At 37.3% G+C, this 21187-nt stretch overlaps 1 protein-coding gene across 1 annotated transcript in view; it reads right to left on the bottom strand.

The window, feature by feature from the left end:
• Positions 1 to 12790: 12790 nt before the first annotated feature.
• NAMPT (nicotinamide phosphoribosyltransferase) overlaps positions 12791 to 21187 on the bottom strand; it is a 39141-nt gene continuing 30744 nt past the window's right edge. Inside the window, exons 8-11 of the mRNA XM_059170832.1 lie at positions 20603 to 20722; positions 17611 to 17751; positions 16353 to 16487; positions 12791 to 14318 (exon numbers count right to left, since the gene is read on the bottom strand). Coding sequence (XP_059026815.1) covers positions 14208 to 14318; positions 16353 to 16487; positions 17611 to 17751; positions 20603 to 20722 — 507 coding nt within the window. The 3' untranslated portion in view covers positions 12791 to 14207. The remainder of the gene's footprint in view (positions 14319 to 16352; positions 16488 to 17610; positions 17752 to 20602; positions 20723 to 21187) is intronic.

Genomic DNA, 21187 nt, shown 5'->3' with positions numbered 1-21187 from the left:
TACAAGTATATTATATTACATATTATATTACATATTATATATATTTATGTGTGTATATATATATCATATTATATTACAAGTATATTACAATATACTTGTATATTGTATTGTATATTATATATAATTGTATATTATATTATATATGTGTGTGTGTGTATATATATCTATATATATAGTATATTATATATTACAAGTATATTACAATATACTTGTAAAAGTATATTGCCCGTATTGCAATATACTTCCTCTTTAGGACTGTATTTGCTGCATCCCCAAAGTTTTGTTGAACTGTAGTGTGTTATTTGTTTCCATGTATTTTTACTATTTTTTTTTTTAATTTCCTGGTTAACCCATTCATTTCTTAGTAGGATGTTCTTTAATCTCCAGGTATTTGTGGTCTTTCCCAATTTTAACTTGTGGTTGACTTCAAGTCTCATAACACTGTCCTCTGAAAATGTGCACGGTATGAAGTTGATCTTTTTGTACTTGTTGAGGACTGATTAGTGACCCAGTAAGTGATCTATTCTGGAAAATGTGCCATGTGCACTGGAGAAGAATGTGATTGTGCTTTAGGATGAAATGTTCTGAATATATCTAAGTCCGTCCAGTCCAGAGTGGTCACTCAAACACAGTGTTTCCTTGTTTTCTGTTGAGATGATCTGTCCGTTGCTGTAAGTAGTGTGTTAAAGTTGCCTGCTGTTATTGTATTGTCGTGAGTTTCTTTATGTTTGTTATTAATTGATTTATATATGGGGGTGCTCCCAAGTTGGGGGCATTAATATTTACAATTGTTAGATCTTCTTGATGGATAGACCCTTTAGTTATGATATAATGTCTTTCTTCATCTGTTGTTACAGACTTTGGTTTAAAATCTATTTTGTCGGGACGGCTGGGTGGCTCAGTCAGTTGAGCTGCCTTCAGCTCAGGTCATGATCCCAGGGTCCTGGGATCAAGTCCCACATTGGGCTCCTTGCTCAGCAGGGAGCCTGCTTCTCTCTCTGCCTCTGCCTGCTGCTCTGCCTGCTTGTGTTCTCTCTCTCTCACTCTGACAAAAAAATAAATAAAATCCTTAAAAAAATCTAGTTTGTCTGATGTAAGTATAGCTACTTTGGATTTCTTTTGACATCCATTGGCATGATAGATTGTTTTCCATCCCTTCACTTTCAATCTACAAGTATTTTTAGGTCTAAACTGAGTCTCTTTTAGGTAATATATAGATGGGTCTTTTTTTTTTTTTTAGTCCATTCTGATATCCTGTGTCTTTTAATTGGTACATTTAGTCCATTTACACTCAGTGATTATTGAAATAATATGAGTTTAGCCTTTGTTACCTATAATTTGGTATTTCTGGTGATGTTCTCTGTCCTTTCCAGTCTTTGTTGCTTTTAGTGTTCTTTCCTCCCCAAAGAGTTCTCTTTAGTATTTCGTGCAGGACTGGTTTAGTGGTCATGAACTCTTTTCGTTTTTGTTTATATTGGAAACTCTCTCCTATTCTGAATGACAGTCTTGCTGGATAAAGTATTATTGGCTGCATATTTTTCCCATTTAGCACGTTGAATATATCATGCCACTTTCTTCTGGCCTGCCAGGTTTCTGTGGAGAGGTCAGCTGCTAAACTTATGTGTCTACCCTATTGTGTTAAAGATCGTTTGTCCTTATCTGCTTTAAGAATTCTCTGTCTTTGTATTTTGCAAGTTTCACCATGATAGGTCTTGGTGTTAACCTGTTTTTGATGACGGTGAGGAGAGTTCTCTGTGCCTCTTGGTCTTGAATGCCTGTTTCTTTCCCCAGATTAGTGAAGTTTTGTTATATTTGTTCAAATATACCTTATGTCACTTTTGTCCACTCTTCTTCTTTTGGGACTTGTATGAATATTATTTCTCTTTATAGAAGCACTCAGTTCCCTTAGTCTATATTCATGATCTAATAGCTTTCTTTCCCTCTTCTTTTCAGCTTCATGATTTTCTACAATTTTGTTTTCTAGATCACTTATTTGTTCCTCTGCATCTTGTCCCCTTGTTGTGATTACATCTAATTGGGATTTCATGTTGGTTATAGTATTTTTAATGGCTTGACTAGATTTCTAGTTCTCTTATCTCTGCAGTAAGTGTTTCTCTGGAGTCTTCTGAATTGTTTTCTCTCCCCCCAACCCCCACCCAAGACCAACTAATATTCTAGTGACTGTTATTCTGAATTCTTGCTCACATGTATTACTTATATCTGTTTTGAGCAAATCCCTGGCTGTGGTTTCTTCTTGATCTTTCTTTTGGGGAGAATTCCTCTGTCTTCCACAATGTGGTGGGGTTTCTTTTTTCAGCTCTAGTTGTTCATTTTGATTTTCTCTGTCCTTGGTTCGATTTCTTGGGTGTTCAAAATGATCTGATATTTATCTAGCTGAGTTCAAGGGATGAGGCAAGCCTGTGGTCTCCCTCCTCCTTCACCATCTTAACTCATTACTTCTTAATGCCTGTCCTACCTGCAGTTTTAACCCCCAGAACAAAACCTTTAACCCATCATTTTGAATCACCTAGCTAGCACTAGTGAGGTATTTCACCTCATAGGCCCATGTCTTCCCCTTAGGAGAACGACCTTTCCTTGACACGATGAATTCTTTACTACAGTGCACTCTTTGGTAAAAATTTTTTTCTGTCCCCTTTCTGCCTTTAAAAAGTGTCAACTTTTCTAAAGTTCAGTGGAACTCCTTTCTATTGGGATGCCTGCTTTCTATGAATTGTTTGATCTTTAAATTTACTAGGTTGAATTTTGTTGTTCAACAACCTTTTATATTTATTTACTTTGCTTTGTTAGAAAACCAACTGATGGTGATTAAAATCTTAAAATTCCCAAGAGCACCACTAGAAGTTCAAAGAGAGAGAAGGGCATTTGGTAGAGCCTTGATATTTATTTATTTGACAGATAAAGATCACAAGTAGGTAGAGAGACAGGCAGAGAGAGAGGGGGAAGCAGACTCCCTACCAAGCAGGGAGCCTGATGCGGGGCTCAATCCCAGGACCCTGAGATCATGACCTGAGCCGAAGGAAGAGGCTTTAACCACTGAGCTACCCAGGTGCGCCTTCCTTTTCAATTTTTTGGAATAGTTTGAGAATAAATATTAACTCTTTTAAAAATACGTGGTAGAATTTGCCTGTAAATCCATCTGGTCCTGGACTTTTGTTTGTTAGGAATTTTTTGATTGCTGACTCAATTTCTTTGCTTGTTTTTGATCTATTCTGATTATCTGTATTTTCCTGTTTCAGTTTTGTAGTTTCTAGGTTTCTTGGAAGTGATTCATATTTTTCAGATTGTCCATTTTGTTTGCGTATACTTTTTCATAATACACTCTTAATTCTTTGTATATCTGTGCTGCTCATTTATGGTTTTATTTAAGTAATTTCTCTTTATTGTCTTGATGAGACAAAATTTATCAATTTTATTGGTCTTTTCAAAGAGTGAGCTTCTGTTACAGTGTTCTTTTTTATTTTAGGTTCTGAATAATTTAATTCTGCTTGAACTTTTATTATTTCGTTTCTTCTGCTGTTTTGGGGTTTTGTTCTTTTCCTAGCTCTTCTAAGGTGTAAAGTTAGGTTGTTTGAGACTTTTCTTGCTTCTCAAATGAAGCCTATATTACTGTAATCTTACCTCTTTGAAAAGCTTTTTCTGAATCCCAAGGGATTTGGACAATTGTGTTTTCATTTTCATTTGTTTCCATGTAATTTTTAATTTATTCTTTGATTCCTGGTTGACACAGTCATTGTTTAGTAGCATGTTTTTTAACCTCCATGTGTTTGTCATCTTTCTAGATTTTTACTTGTGGTTGACTTCTGGTTCCATAGCTTTGTGGTCAGAAAAGATGTGTAGTGTGATCCTGCTCTTCTTGAATTTGTTGAGGCTTACTTTGTGGCCTAATACGTGATCTATTCTGGATAATGTTCTGTGTGTACTTGATTGTGTATTATGCTGTTTTAGGATGACATGTTCTGTATATGTCTGTTAAATCCATCTGTTCTAGTATGTCATTGAAAGCATCGGTTCCTTGTTGATTTTGTTTAGATTATCTGCCCATTAATGTATGTAGGGTGTTAAAGTCCCCCACTGCTACTGTATTATTACTGGTTAGTTCCTTTATGTTTATTATTACCTGTTTTATGTATTTGGGTGCTCTTATGTTGGGGGCATAAATACTTAAAATTTTTATATCTTCTTTTTTGGATTGTCCCTTTTATTATTATGTAGTGTCTTTTCATTTCTCATTATAGTTTTTGCTGTAAAGCCTATTATGTCTGATACAAGTATTGCTACTCTAGCTTTATTTTGCCATCCATTTGTAGAATAATTTTTTCTCCATCCCCTTATTCTCCATCTGTCTTTAGATCTAAAAGGAGTTTTTTGTAGGCAAGATATAGATTGGTCTTGTTTTCTTTCTAAGATTTTGTTTCTTTGACAGATACAGTGAGAGATGGAACACAAGTGGGGGGGGGTGGGAGAGGGAAAGCAGGCTTCCCACCAAGCAGGAAGCTGGATGCAGGGCTTGATCCCAGGACCCTGCAGTCATGACCTGAACAGAAGGCAGACGCCTAATGACTGAACGACCCAGGTGCCCCCCCATCTTATTTATTTATTTATTTATTTATTTATTTCTAAGTCCATTCTGTCACCCTTTGTCTTTTGATTGGGTGTTTGGTCCATTTGCATTCAAAGTAATTACTGACAGATACGAATTTATTGTCACTGCACTTGTGGTTGTTTTGGATGATTTTCTCTGGTCTTTTGTCTTTCATGGTTTGCTGATTTTCTCTAATAATATATTTGATTTCTTTCTCTTTGTTGGTTGCATATTTATTAGTGGTTTTTGATATGTGGTTACCATTGGGTTTGTATCTAACCTCTTGCAGATAGCAGTCTATACTTAAAGCTGATGGTTGTTTAAGTGAACCCATTCTTTACTCCTCCCAGGTTTTAGGTATATGTTGTCATGTTTTACATCCTTTTTTGAGTTCCTTTACCGATGCTCCTTTTGTGTTTCCTACATTTATACTGTCATTTTTGGTCTCTCCTTTCCACTCAAAAGAGTCCCCTTTAATATTTCTTGCACAGCTGGTTTAGTAATCTTGAGCTCCTTTCGTCTTTGTTGTCTGGGAAATTCTCTCTCCTTCTATTCTGAATGATAGCTTTGCTTGATTGAATATTTTTGGCTGCAGATTTTTCCCATTCAGCACTTTGAATATTTCATGCTAATCCCTTTTTGCTTGGTAAGTTTCTGCTGAAAAAGCCCTTGTTAGCTTTATGGGGTTTTCCTTATAAGTTACTATCTTATTTTGTGTTGCTGCTTTTAAAGTTTTATCATTATATTTTGCTAAATTTATTACAATATGTCTCTGTGCCAATTTGCTTTTGTTGATTTTTGGGGGCTCCTCCGTGTCTCCTAGATCTGGATATGTTTTCTTCCCCAGATCAGGGAAGTTTTCAGCATTATTTTGTCAAATAATTTTTTCCTTTTCTCTCTCTTCTTCTTTTGGAACTCCTATAATATGAATGTTATTACATTTGATGGAGTTACTGAGTTCCCTAAGTCTATTGTCATTCTGCATAATTCTTTTTTCTCTTTTAGTTAGCTTGATTACTTTCCATTAGTTTGTCTTCTAACTTATTAATTTGTTCATCATCCAGCCTGCTGCTACCAAGCATATTTCTCACTTTGTTTCTTAAGACCTTTATCCCTGCTGTTTTATTCCTTATCTGTATTAATGGTCTCACTGATGCCTTCCAGTCTTCTCGAGTCCAGTATCATTATGAACAGTATATTCCCTATCAGGCATAATTACTTGTATTTTTCACTTGGATTTCTTCTGCCCATCACCTTGTGTTGTTATTTCATTTGGAAAAGTCTTCTCATTTTTCTAAGTTTCTGTGCCTATTTCTGTGTGTCAGGAAAGTCAACTACATCTCTTGTTCTTGAGGGTAACAGCCTCATGAAGAAGAGGTCCAGTAGTGCCATGCCACCATGTGGTCATGTGGTATCCTGTTCACCAGGGCCCGGCGTTTCTGGGAGTGTCTCCAATGTGTGCTGTATGTGTTCAGCTGTTGTGTTCTGGCTGTTTTATCCTTTAGGTCAGTCATCTGCAGCATCTCTTTGCCTATTTTCGGCAGTGTTTGGTTCCTGGTCTGAATGTGGTGTGTTTTAACTAGGTGTGCTCTGAACTGCTTGTGAAAAGAGACCAGTCACTGCCTGAATTGAGGCTCCACAAAACTCCTATATTAGTAGAGAGTGGGAGCAGGAGATTGGGCATGTCCTCTGGTGGAGGAGGTCAGCTGTGCTGGGACTGAAGTAAGCATGACTGGGAAGAGTGGCTCCCCCATAGCACTTGGTGGTAGGGCTTGGTGTAAGCAATTTAGGAAGGGAGAGTGGATGTTGCATTGGTTCCCACAGGTGGGCCTGTGGTTATGCTGAGTGGTGGCAAAGGGAAATGGCAATTCCTTTGTTACCAGAAGCGTCTCCACAGTATTTCTCTTTGGGATGTCCTCCAAGATGAGCAAATAACTCCCCACTGTGTGCTCCAGGTACTCTTTAGATCACTGTTTCCAAGCTTACATCCATGTTTGTTGTGTTGTTTGATTAGGTTCTCTCCAAAAGCTGAGCAATGTCCGTGGGACTCTATGTCATCCAAGTCTCCTGACCTTTAAAACACCAGGCTTCAAGTCCTGCTGGTTTCAAGAACTTACAAAATTTGGCCCCTCTCGTTTTTGAAGCCAGTTGCTATGGGGATTCATTTTCCTGTGTTGTTAGTCTCTGGCCCTTCTCCTCAATCACAGCTCCCTCCCCACTGCACTGGCCACAATCCATTTCTCTCCCAAACTGCATCCCTCCCCTTCCTATCTCTTCAATGTGGCTTCTATTTTTTAAGTTGTAGAGTTTGTTCTGCCAGTCTTCAGGTCAATTTCTGGGGTAACTTAGGATGATTAGATAGTTATCTCATTGTATTCATGGAATGAGACGAGCCTAGGCTCATCTTCCTCCATGCCATTGTCAAACCTCCAGGCTCTAATCTATATTTTGATTAAACACCTTATTTCATGAATGTACTGTAATGATTTTTCAAAAGGACAGTAATATTTGAACATGTTTTGAAAGTTATCCATCTTTTTAAAAAACAGTAAAATGGCTTTTTTAAATATTTAGTAAAATGGTCAGGGTATTAGCATTATATAGGGTACCAAGACATTCAGAAAAGCCTTTATCTGAATGACATTTACTCACCAAACAATTGTATGTCTACTATGTGCTAAATGCAGGAAATAGGGATGAATAAAACACTGCTGTACACATCCTACACCATAGGACATAGACCCATGGATCACAAGTGCATTTTAGAAATATACTCAATACCTGTGGAGCCCAGAGGAAGGGTCCATGGAATGAGGATGGCAGATGAATGAGTTGTAAAGGGTTCCTGGAGGCGTTATCACCTAATCACCTACAATAAGTTGGCCAAAGGAAGGCATTTCTGGCTGAGGCGTCAGCATGAGCAAAGGCAGAAAAAACCAGAAGATAGTGTATTGTGAATATGTGTGCATGAGTGTGTGGAAGGTAGAGCAAATCAGTTAATCCTGGCACAGATAAAGAAAAGTAAAACAAGAGGCTATCTGTGTAGCATGGGGCAGATCAAGGAGGGTTTGTGGGTTAGGCTGGATTCTGAGCATTATCCTGGAGGCTAGAGGGAGCTTCAAATGTTTTAAGTGGGGGACTGACACTATTGGAATTTGTTAATACTCTGGTACGTACAACGAGAGGGAGAGGGGGTTGGGACAGGAAAACTAGTTAGATATTATTTATATTGTCTCAGGAAGAGAGCTGCAGGTCTGAAATGGACTTTGAGGGAAAAAAATCATAACATTTAGTAGGTAAATTAGCAGGACCGTGAGTTTGATCATGTGTGTGGGGGGGAATCTCACGTAGGTGGTGGGCTGAGCCTCCAAATGAGGCAGATCTTCAGGAATATGCTAAGTTTGGAACTGCTATATTTGAGTAGGTAGGTATCTGGGTGACAAGGCATCATAGAAAAATTCATTAGCCTAGAGATATTAATGCATGGAAGCTTTAGTAGATAGGTGATAGCTGAGACCATGAGAATGGCTAAGATCAGCCAAGACAAATGTGGAGATAAATAGGACAAGATAACATTTAAAGGGTTTAAGTGTGTGAAGAAGAGCCCGAGGGCCCCCACCATATTATACCATAGACAACAAAAGAGTAGTTTCAGTTATTGGCATGGCAAATAGAGGAGCAATCCTCTGGTAAGAAGAACTAAACACACTCATTTGACAATCAAGAGGTCACTTTGTATGAGCGACAAGGACCAGATGAGGAGGGCTGGTGTTATCAAGGGATTTTTTTTTTTTTTTTTAAAGGATGAGAGAAATAGAGAAATTCCTTCCTGAGGAGGAAGAAATAGAAAGTGAGAAGCTGAAGATAGTTATTTTTTTTTCCCCTGAGCTCAGAAATCTGGTAGAAATTTTCAGGGATACTCGGAAGACCGACCACATCAGAATTAAACCTGTAGCCAATTAATTCATCAGGATTGCTTATAAATAAGCATAATCCATCTTAAGTTAAAAACCATGTCTTCCAAAAGTTTAAGTCAAAGAAGTAAAAGCTCAGTAACCAATTACAAAATTCAAAAAAAAAAAAAAAAAAAAAGTTGGTCAGGATAACTTTAAACTGAAATTTTTTGTCAACCAAGAATAATGCTTCATTTCTCTGGGATGAATATAAATCATTGTAAACCAAAATTGCCTTTTTTCTGCAAACTATGCTATAAGCCAGTAGAAAAGTCAACTGGTAGTTTCTACTGCTCACCAAAAGAACAGCACAAGCCCTGAAATGTGGTAAAAGCCTCATGTGCCCACGAATACTAAGTTAAGTCACCAAGAGTCTTTATACCAATAAGGCGAAGGCTCAGTTGCTCTGGGGTAGTCTACAGGCAAATTTCCTGATTATCAAGGCCAACTTCTATGTTAGTTAAAGAAATTTTGGTGCAGTTGGTAATCTGATTCTAAAATTCCTTTTAAGAACATATTTTTCTTTGTTGGAATGACCTAAACAAATACTTTTGGGAAGTTTTAATAGAACAAATGACTGTGAACCAAATAAAGATGGATTTGTCTCTGAAGAACAGATAACAATTAGAGAAACTTCAAATAAAATTTAATAGTAATTTAAAACGAAGTGGGAAGAGCCTGAATACAGGTGAGGTGACTGGTTTTATTTGGCTGCAGAATGCTTTGGTTGCTCTTTTTAAAAGAACTAAACAAAATGTAAATCTTGAAACATTAAAAACAAGCAATTTCAAAAATGCAATAAAGGCTCGAACACTTGGGCCTGTGTCAGCAGAAGGGGTGTTTATAGCATGCTAATAAAATCAAGAAATTTCTTATTGAGATTATTCCTTCCCTCCGTTATGTCAACAGATATTGACTAGTGCCTGGTAAAGGTCATCAAACAGCCGGCAACACACTAAGTGCTTTGTGTCTGTCTCTCCTTGTCCATATGTGCTTGGACACCATGAGGAGGCTGAGCGCCCCCTCTCGCAGGCTGACCTTGGTCAGTGGTCTCCACTGCCTGATCCCTTTGAGGTTCATACCACCTACTGTTGCTGCCTCCTGCTGACCTCTGGGTCCCTTCCCTTCATTCACGGAACATGCTGGTGCCTTATACAGCTTTCTTCTACCTCAACATCTGCCATCTTTCCTGTTCTTGTTTTGTGTCTCAAGATCTTCTGCATTCAGCCACTGCAAGGTCATACCCTGGAAAGTACTATACCATGAACTTGCTCCTCTCTGATCATTGATCCAAGCATACTGAGACTAGTGTTTCCTGTTCTTCCAAACCTGCCTGTTCCAGCAACGTAGACCAGAGCTGCTAGCACACTGTCCATTGGGCTCCCTACTACCTTCCCAGTGCTCTGGGTAGCTCTCATGTCCTTACCTCTCTGGTTTAGATATGTAGGAACATTATTTTGGCACTTATTCACTTAGCATAACTCATCTGGCAAAACACTAAGTATCTCCATGTTCTCTGTGTCTGTACCCAGGCATTGGAGTGCTACTATGAAAGGGAACAAAAGCATCGCAATAGGCCAACTTTCACTTTTAAGTTGTCACCAAACAGTTGGGTCCTCCACACTGTGCTATAGTCGTACTATGCCTCCGGTCACTGTATTCTCCACAAAAACTATTTAAAAGCCTCCTTTTCCCAAAGCGCAATCTCCTTTGGTCTCTGACTTCACAGTGAAAACCATGTCCTGCATGAGCACCTGTCCCATCACGGCAAGTGTTTTGGACCCCATGCCCCCCACGGATTCCTTTTGGCTCTGTTATCGTCAACTTCTCCCTCTTTCCCAAGTCCTTTTCAGAATTAAAGCAGTAGCTAAGAAGGGAAAGGAAGACAAACTGTTGCCTCACTTGTTTCCTTTTTACATCCAGAATTCAGAGTTTTGCAAGGTAGCGGCTTTCTGCCATGTGCTGCCTCTGCCGCTGTGCAGGGAATGCTGGGAAGCCGCTAGTTATCTCCAGGTTCAATGCAGTTGACGCTTTTCATCCCTCACTCTACTTGGTCTCTCAGCACATCTCCAACACCGTGCAGAAACACTCCCTTCTTTCATCCTTCCTTTACTCCTCCTGGTTTTCCCCTCATCTCTTTAGCTGCTACTTGTCAGTCTTCTTTGCCTGCTTAGCTTCTGCCACTTAGATTTTTAGAGTTCCTCTGGGTTTGCCCTTGGTCCTCCTTTCCTTATACCCTCCAGCAGAGATTGGCACATTTTTTCTTTAAAGGCCCATAAAGTGAATTATTTTAGGTTCCATAGGCCTTGAGGTCTGTCACAACTTCTCAGCTCTGCCACTGTAGCATGAGAGCAGCCATAGGCAATAATCAGACTAACGTGCATGGCTTGTTCCAATCAAACTGCATTTACAAAAACAGGATGGATTTGGCATGTGGTTTGCCAGGGCATAGTCTGTCTCCCTAGAGAAGTACCCTTTCCTGTGTCTTTCATGACCAGCTGTACATCAAATTCATACCTGGAGACCCTCCTGTCCCCAATCTGTAAATTCAACTACCTAATATCCACATTTAAATGTCTCAATGGCATCTCAGATCTTAACCTAGGAATTGTGCCCTTTCCCCCCAAATCTGGTCTCTCTCCAGTGTCTTTAGTAAGAGGCACTGCCATTCGGATAGCTACACAAGGCAGAAAATAGAGGAGTCATCCCTAATGCCTGTCTCTCATTTTCTAATTCTTTGAATTGGAGGAATACCTAAAAGAGGGTAAATCTGGAAATGGCCATTATTTGAAGCACACAGTCAAATTTAACATTTCACTAATAGAGCTAAACTTTATTTCCATGTTTATTACATGTTTATCTTTGATGTTGTAATATACATATTATAATTAACATACAACTTGGGAGAAAAGCTGGACATTCTCCACTGAATGGGTTAAAAAGGAATGTAAAACTACAAAATACTTGTTTAAGTGTTGAATTCTAAATTATGGCAAACAGAACAATAATTACCTTGCCATTTTTCTCTTTCTAGTTTTCCAAGATGAGTTTCATTATAAAATATTTTCATAACAATTTATTTCAAGAAAGGAAATAAGGGATAATCATTAAAACCATTTGACTTGAAGTATAGAGTACAAATAAAGAGTCTTAACACAGAACTCCTATCTTCTATTTAAAATACAAATGCTTCATGATATTATGAAACTGAGAGGGATTAACTGATGTCAACTGCAAATCTAATGACTTAAGCAAACCCAAACATGCCATTTGCTTTTGTCTGGAAGAGTTAGGCTGATTTAAAGGTGACACACACAGCAGAATTCTAGTTGATAACTATGTCAACCATAGTTAGCACATGGAATGGGGATGGCCAAATATTAAGTGCTTAGTCACAGAAATTCAGACTACTCAGTTCCAAGTGGCTAATAGAATTAATCATTCCACCTCTCTCCTTCTACGCCATGCACTACTGCACAGATGTTAGCATTCACCGGATGTCTGAAAATAAAATCCCCTAGCTACTCTGAAACTGCTGAGATTCACAGAACACAAAGAATATTATCTGTACTATAATTCCAATGTTTTAAACAAAATCAAAATTATGGGTGGTTATCAAAGTTGTTATTTGGTAATAAATATGGTGTTTTAATTCTTTAAAAGCCCCTTAGCACATTCTGTGAAGAAAGCTGTGTTTTTAATACTAATTTTTGCTTAGATACATTTAAAAGAATTAGCTTAAAATTATTTTCCACTAGGCATTACAGGATGAAAACTCTTAATAAAAGTGAACAGTGCTTATTATTTTCAATAAACTAATGTTTAGAATCATCTGCAAAACCCACCTTTTTAATGATGTTTTTAAGAGACATTATTCTACTGATAAATACCTTTCTCTTGTAACTGTTTAGGACAAATGATTTATGGCTTTTCAGTTTTTTAAATTTCACATTTAAAGTCATGTTAGTAAAGCTTTCAAAATTGGTCTTCCAAGATCAGATTCTTAAATAAAAACAGAAAGGACAAAAGAAAGACAAACTCCTTATCAACATAGTTTCCTCCTGTCCCTGGAAATCAACATTTCTCTTAAACTTTAAGGCACACACTCCTTTTCTTAGACCTCAGGGGTCGACAAACTTTTTCTGCAAAGGGCCAGATAATAAACTTTTCATGCTTTGTGGGTCATATGGTCACTATGTAACTACTTGATTTCTGCACTGTCCCAAGAAAGCAGTCATAGACAACAGGTATTTATTATAAAAAAGAAAGTAGTCTGAACTTGGCCACAGTTGGCCAACTCCTGCCTTAGAACAGACGTAAATAGACAAGAATCATTAAAACAAAACTGGTCTCTTGTCAGATGTGATGACTGACTCAGAATCTAGCAGTTAATCACTCTAGAACATTTTTGATGTTGAACACTTTGAATGTAGCCAACTTACTACTCTTGGTTAAGATTCTTCTCTTCAAACTCATGTCATCATGCTTTAATTTATCCTCATTTAAGAACTTGCTTGTGCATTATTTATTGAGGAATTCAGGTTAAAATTAATAAATGATGTCCATACAATTTAATATCCAATTTAATTTTTAAAAAACTTAATGAAAAATATAACAGAATCAAAACATTTAAAATAAGTACACTCACTACCCATTCCAGTAATTCATTTAAGTCGTATCAGCTATAGAATAGGAAAAATAAATTCAGAAGTGTAATTTAAAATACACTACTTCCACTTTTGTTAATATTTTACATTTATGTATATATTCTATCGTGGAAGCAGAAATTCTCTCTAAAAACATCTCCTTAAAATCTTGAGGTGCATGTTAGAGCCACAGGCAATATCTGACATATAAAACTGCAGTACAGGCCTTCAAATTTGGCATTTCACTGGTACAATACAATGACCAACGTATATAATCACTGTACAGTGCCTAGACATTCCAGTAAGAACCATTATTTTCTTTAATGTAGAACGATTAATACATATTCTACAAGGGGCAGTGAGGTTAGTAATTCTATAGGGTATGTCCCGACATAATTTTCAAATTGTACAATAACATAAACAGCTCTGTTAAGGCCATGTTTTATTTGCTGATTAATGGACAAAAGGCAATGTAATTTATTTCAAGTATTTTCTTGAAAGTCTGTGCTCATAAAAATCATGAAAAGTTGGAAAGACTGTTAAATCACTGAAACTTTAAATATATCTTACACAATCTTGTTTGTACAAAAATACAAGTTAAATATAAACATAAAGCAATCAATGATAATTTTATGCAAATCTGTTTTATGTGATCTTCAGTTATATATAAAAGTTTCTGGATTCTGTTATTTGTGAAAAGATCAATACCAGATTGAATTACTATCTATCGGCAAAGGGCCCTAAAAAGCTTGCCTTAGCCATTAATCTTTTACATGGTTAAGTGCATTTCCTAATTTGAGATCACCTAAATGCTGGAAAAAAAAAAAAAAACGAAAGGGCAGTATGTCCATAAACCAACAAATAATTTGGCTGTAATGTATCATAAAACACAAAGAAACCCCCACACATCTGTACAATAAACATTATTACATACACATAGGTGTCCGCGTGCGTGCATGCACGTACACACACACGCAGGCGAGCACACACACCCACTCGTAAAGCCTAATGAGGTGCTACTTCCAGTTCGATATTCAGCTCTGCATTTTTTCTTATTTCATCAAATGAATAGCTTTTTGTCACCTTCCCATTCTTGAAGACAGTATGGAGGAGATCCTGTACAAATAAAACAATGTAAATATATTTTCATATTTTATGTAAACATAAAAATGTAAGTTTTATTAACAATCAAGCAAAATACTTCATTAATGCTTTGATGAATTAGACTGACTAGTCAAACACAGTGATGTTTTATGGTGTTCAAATTATGAAATATCTTTATATGCAATGCTTGTGGAGCAGGCAGAGAGCCTGGCAGTATCTAAAAGCGCTATGTAAAAATATTTAGCTTTAAAAGAAGCTAAATATTCTTAAAAGTTTTCCTTGAAGGAAAATCCAAAAACATCCTAGCTGATCCATCTCGATGCTTTCAGGTGGAAGGTGCTCGGCTGCCAGAAGAGTCCTGCTGTCGCTGATCATTATGATGGACGGTGAGCAAGAAAAGCCTGCCAGACCTTCCCTGTTCCTAGACAACAGACTCAATACTGATTAAACCTACCCACCCTGGAATGTGATAAATTTCCTAGTCACTGAGTTTTGGACTTTGGACAAACAAAAACCCCTAAAAAAAAACAAGAAACCAAGCCAGAAACAAAAAAGTACTGATTTCTTGATGAATGCTCCGTGGCTGATTTAAAAACTGTATATTCCAGAACTAACTGATATATGTAATCCATTTGATCTATGCAAAGGTCACAAGGCTTGAGAATTAAAACTAAATCCTCTTTTGGGTCTGGTAAAACCACTTGGGTCTCCCTAAGGAACTATCTGCCTGCCTTCAGTTTCTCTTTAAAACACCCTAAATTTCGCATTGAGATTGAGATGCATGACCTTCTCTCTCATAAAGTTAAGTACTATCAAAGAATGGGGTTTCCTAGTCTTAAATTAAAATGCCATTTAGGATTATAACTGACTATTGCCTCAAACATTCTACAGTATCATGTACATACTCTTAAAATCAGTGCCTTTTTAAAATCTTAGTTAGGACTGTGTCTAAAGTGATGCTAGTCCATCTGGAAACACTAATTCAGCAAACTCTTGGTAGCTAGGAGAGTTAAGTGAAGGCTACCAAACCCCTAAACCATCAGGCTAAACCTAAAAATTAGCTTAGGGATTAAATACTTTTTAAAGACAAAAATATTCTGCCTCAAAATCTTAAGAGTGTCAAAGTAATACACTCTAAGCAGAATATCTGACATGGTATTAAGAATCCATAGTGATAATGTATGGTATAAACTTTCTTTGGTATTTTTTTTTCTGAGAATATGAATGTTCATAAGTAGTTTCCCTCTAAAAGTTTGTTCAATCCAGTGGTTTAAATAAATTTTGTAACTTTTGAGTTCACAAATACAAGTGTACTTTTGCATGTTAAAGACTGTTACAGCACATGGACCACTTCGGCACACTAGGAATTTTTCTGGTTTGGTTGATTTGAATCCGGGAACTTGGTTAAGTCTAGGTTTCACCAATTGTTATTATGTCATCAGAATCCAGTCTTGGCCTTTTCACATCTTACATTAAGATAACATAATTTGCATTTTGTAGCCCAGAATTGCTGTGAGAATCACATGAGACTAAAGAAAACCATCTTGACTGGATTCTGTTAAGTTTAAAAAAAAAAATGCAATTATCTTTAACAACATCTCAGAATTTAGACAGCCCTTCCTTTATTAAAAGTATCATAGTTTTACTATAACATAAATAGCTTCCTTTAGTATTTTTGGCTATTCCTCTTCAGAAATTATTTGCTGCTAAATTGGCAGTAAAAGTAAGAATATGTACACAAAATCTTGTTGAAGCTCATCCATCACTACCCTGTGGGTCACTGTGTAGAAGAACTTTTTTTTTTTTGAATGTTATAAAGTTTTTCACCCACTGTATACACTGACTTACAATCTAGCCCCTTCTTGGTTTTCATCTTATTTTGGTAGACTAGGTCAGCATTTGTACACTTTATCATAAAAGTACTTTGTCCTTCAAGAAAAAAATCTGTTCTGAAAATAATTTAAAAATACAACATAGGAGCCCCCTTTCTTAATTTGGAAAGCTAACCTATTGTTAAAAAAAAAAAAAACAGCATAGAGAACATACATGACCATATTCTTCAAGGTCTCCTTTTCCTTCCTCAAGTGTAACAAAATTCCCTGCTGGTGTCCGGTGTAAAGATAATCGACCTTTTTTGGATCTTTTGTTGGGATCAGCAACTGGGTCCTTGAAGACATTAATCTGGAAGAAAGAGAAATAAGACTAATCAGGAATGTTCACTCAATTCCCATTCAAGAAAAAAAACTTAGGTATTTTATAGGTATAACTAAGCAAATCCACAGCTGGCTTTTAGAAGCATCACTCTAGCTTGTGTTGGAGAACGGAGTCCTCTGTTGTATAAGGTATAAGGTATGAACAAAATCCAAAGTCTTAAATATCCTTTCTTACCACTGGAGATACCTACTACTCTAGTTGTAAGAAGTCATTAAAGTGAACATGTGACCCTTAAGGGATCTTATATATTCTGGATTACCTTAAACGGATTCAAGTACAGCACATGCATGCTACTGAAAAAAAATCTATGTCAACTGTATTAGAGAATCTGTGGCAAGGGAACTAGGATTTTTACTAAGGTAAAAGCTTCCATTCCATTACTTGATAACCTCTCCTTTTGTTACTTTTTACTCTATTCCATGTTACTGTGAAAAGCAAAGAAGACCTAGATAACCCGAAGAGAACAGAGGTTAGTTTAAACATCAGAAAGGTAGGAGGCCAATATAATAGAAGCAAGTAGCCAATCAACCTCAGAATTTTCCAAAGACAGACAGAAATGAAGTAAAGCAGGGGGCCAAGCCAGGTATTGAGGAGTTCTTAGTAACCCCCACTCCCACCTTTGGATCTACAGATTCTCAGGGGCTAGAAGGGCCAGCAAGGGCGATTGCTGTTCAGCTCCCGGAAGTGGGCAGCTTGGGTTCTCCTGTTTTAAGACTATCAGAACAGGACTGTGGTATCTGAACTCCAACCTCATGCTCCACCTTCCTCAAACACGGGACAGTGCCACTTATCTTTAATATGTGATGGCTAGGTGAGCTGACATTCCCACTCAAAATGGTCAGCTTTCTGACTCAAAGGTAGAATACTGAAGCAGTAGGAAATGAGTGGCCTGCATCATCTCTCAAATCTTATTTTTCCTCCTCTCCAAGTCACATCTTTTTTTTAACCTCTTTTCTTTCCTTGTTTGGAGTCAAGGTCAGTGGTATATGACAGCATATTAGGAGTTTAGAATCATATCCTTTGGTAGAATGCAGTTATTCAATGTAAAAGACGCAGAAGTTACTAACACAGGAGTAAAAGTTGTACATACCCCAAGGCCATTGGTTACAACATAACTACACTTGAAGGAACAATTCAAGAGATCTCTCGTTAACTTCTGTAGCAAAGCTCCACCAGAACCAAAGGCAATGTTTTCAATACTCCATTTTTTTTGCTTCATGCCTTCTACAATCTAGAGGATTAAGAAACAAAAACTAAGTAATCTGATAGAGGAAGGTTATTTTTGCTGAGTCATACTGATGAACAAAAACATCCTAGAGTCATAACACCATACATGGTGAGGTAAGAGTAAGGCCTAAAGAGTTATATTCCACATTTTCTCTTTTAAATAACCTACCCACTTCAAAAAGTGTGAAAGGAAGGGATTTCACTCCAAGCTCCTGCATGTGTAGTGTTGCCATTGTGACTGTGGTCAGGGTGGGGGGAATGAAAGGAATGAGGGAATGAGAAACAACTGGTGATAAAACATTTAAGGTTTTGTGTCTATCACAAGAGAGGTTTCTGCCTCTTTTCCTAAATAAGTAGATTCTGGTACACAGAAATCTACAGCAGGGTTGTATCAACTTCGTAAGATGTCACAGGGAAGCAAAGTTCAAGAGTGAGGCTGACAATGAGGGAAGTCTGCTGTTTGTGAAGCTAAACAGAATTTTCATTTTGTCACATTTAAGGCATCTAGTAGATGTACAAAAGCAAAACTGCTACAATTCCTTTCCTTGCTTCTGAAAACTTATTTCGACTCTCTTCAAGACAAAGAAAGCACGTGTTACCCTTTAGGTCAAAAAACATACAAGTGCATCTGCATTAACACAGATGATTCATCTCTGACCAAGGCTTCATGAAGGCCAAGGAGTATCTGTCTTGATATTTAACTTCTTGTTCGTAAGTTAAAACAAACAAACATACATCGAGTTTAAAGCTAATTCTCAACTTAAAAAAAAAAAAAATTGCACATACATTCTCAAAATTTATAAAGAAAAAAAAGAAAAAGAAAACTGAAGAGTTCCAGTTTTTACATGGAAGTTCAAACCCACGGATGAACAAGCGGACTTGCAGAGTTGAGTGCCGGGTGTGAGCCATGGAAGAACACTGAACTAATGGGTTCTCTGAAAATGGCACAGCCCCCTTCCAGCCTGTGATTTTTCACGTGAAAGGGGGAGAAATGCATGTGAGAGCACCTGCTAAACTCGCTAAAATGTAGGCATGGGTAATAGTTCTTAACGGGTACCAAGTAAGAAACCTTTAATTTAGCTGAGCTAAGGAGACAACAACAATTAAAAATGCCTGCTGAGCTCTCTCTACTCAGGTCTTCCTTCCTTTTTGCATGAAAGCCCCTAACCTCCCCATACCAAATGTCTTAAGAGTTGTCTGGGGAGTTTCCACTTTTCTTAAGTAAGGCATTTTGGGAGAGCTCATTTCTGTAACTGCAAGCGAGCTCTTTCAGAAACTTTGTTCTGGAACTCCAAATGCACGTCACCACTGAACCGCTGTTTGTTATATGCCATAGTTTTCTCTTAAATGGATCTTTGGGACACAAACTATTTATAATTTGGGTATTGACCTTACTTTTACCACACCAAAAATTCTTGGAAACAGAAAAATCCTTTGGTAACTTGTGTTATACAAGCGGGTGCTACTGGAGACTGATGGACATGAAAATACCAGTGCTTTAGGACAGGAGACCGTGCACAGCATGATAGCAGGGACAGCCTTCATTTTTATGGAGTATTTTAGGTATTAAAGTTGTAGTGCTTTAAAAGCTTTTTCGAAGAAAAACGCAAAAGTTTTAGATAACAAGAACACTGTTTGGCTCAATAGTGATGAGAGTCAATGCTTAATTTAGAAGAAGTGACAAACCATTCTATACTCTTTTGAGAAAGCACATATTAACACCATCTGAATTTCGTAACTGTATTCCAGAAAGACACACCTGTTCAAGCTATGTCAAGACTTTTCACTTTATATATACAAGGAAGTGTTCCGTAACAGGCGCCTATTTTCTTGTTTCATAATGACACATCTTTAGTTTAGTATCAAGGATGCCCAATGAGGACAGAGTAGTATGTGTGGTCTGGCTGCCATGTCTAGACTTGCATTTTCTCTTCCTTATGATTTTCTTAATATTTTCTTTTCTCTAGCTTACTTAATTCTAGGAATATAGTGTATAACACATAGAATAGACAAAATATGTGTTAATTGACTGTTTATGCTATTGGTAAGTTTCTGGTCAATAGCAGGTTATTTGGAGTTAAGTTTTGGGGGAGTCAAAAGTTATATATGGATTTATGACTGTGCTGGGTGTAGGGGGTATTGGCACCCCAACCCCTGCATTATTCAAGGATCAATTGTGTCTATAAATTTTAAGCAATTAGAAGATATATGATCATGTGTCGTGAAAAGAAGGGCCATCTATACCCCAATGTTTATAGCAGCAATGGCCACGGTCGCCAAACTGTGGAAAGAACCAAGATGCCCTTCAATGGATGAATGGATAAGGAAGATGTGGACCATTTACACTATGGAGTTTTATGCCTCCATCAGAAAGGACGAATACCCAACTTTTGTAGCAACATGGACGGGACTGGAAGAGATTATGCTGAGTGAAATAAGTCAAGCAGAGAGAGTCAATTATCATATGGTTTCACTTATTGTGGAGCATAACAAATAGCATGGAGGACATGGGGAGTTAGAGAGGAGAAGGGAGTTGGGGGAAATTGGAAGGGGAGGTGAATCATGAGAGACTATGGACTCTGAAAAACAATCTGAGGGGTCTGAAGTGGCGGGGGGGTGGGAAGTTGGGGTACCAGGTGGTGGGTATTATAGAGGGCATGGATTGCATGGAGCACTGGGTGTGGTGCAAAAATAATGAATACTGTTATGCTGAAAATTAAAAAAAAAATATATGATCATGAACATTTATGAAAAGAATCAGAGTGGCACTTAAGTTATTAATGTGCTATTTATCAAACTGATGAGCTTAATTCTAAGGAATGCTTTATCAGAACTTTTTAATATAAGACACTTACCTCTTGTAAGGTATTAATATCTACTCCATCCCCTTGAATAATTCTAAGATAGGGTGGCAGCAACTTGTAGCCCTTTGCGTTCTCAGTAACAGGGAACTTCTTACCCAAAATATCCAAAACCTGTAGGGGAAAATACAAACCCAACAAAGTAACTAAAACTGAGTGTGTGTGTGTGTGGGGGGGGGGGGGAGTGTAAAAGCTTTCCGTAGTTAAAAAAATGACTTTGCTTTGCTAGACAATCTTGAGAATATAAAAACTGATCAAACTGCTTAAAGTTTTACAACACGATATACAAGCCTTCTAAAATTTAGTCTCAATTCCTTTTGATTACATTAGAAACAGGCGTGCTGTTTTTCCATCATGTCAATTTATACTGTAAAGTCGCTCAAAATACAAAATTTTCTTCTTCCCATCTTTCAAATTAATACAGATTCAGGGAAAGAATCTTGGACATTAGGAAATTTAAACAGTAAATTTTAAGTGAGCAGAGTGCCCAGTGAACACAGGCTGGGCCTGTAACCCAGACGTCAATGAATCAAAAGCAGTAAATATCATATTTTTAGTAGGTATATAAAACATCATTTG

This window comes from Mustela lutreola, chromosome 4 (assembly GCF_030435805.1).
Source record: "Mustela lutreola isolate mMusLut2 chromosome 4, mMusLut2.pri, whole genome shotgun sequence".
NCBI classification, from domain to species: domain Eukaryota; kingdom Metazoa; phylum Chordata; class Mammalia; order Carnivora; family Mustelidae; genus Mustela; species Mustela lutreola.
This window is presented reverse-complemented; position numbering and strand designations above follow the sequence as displayed.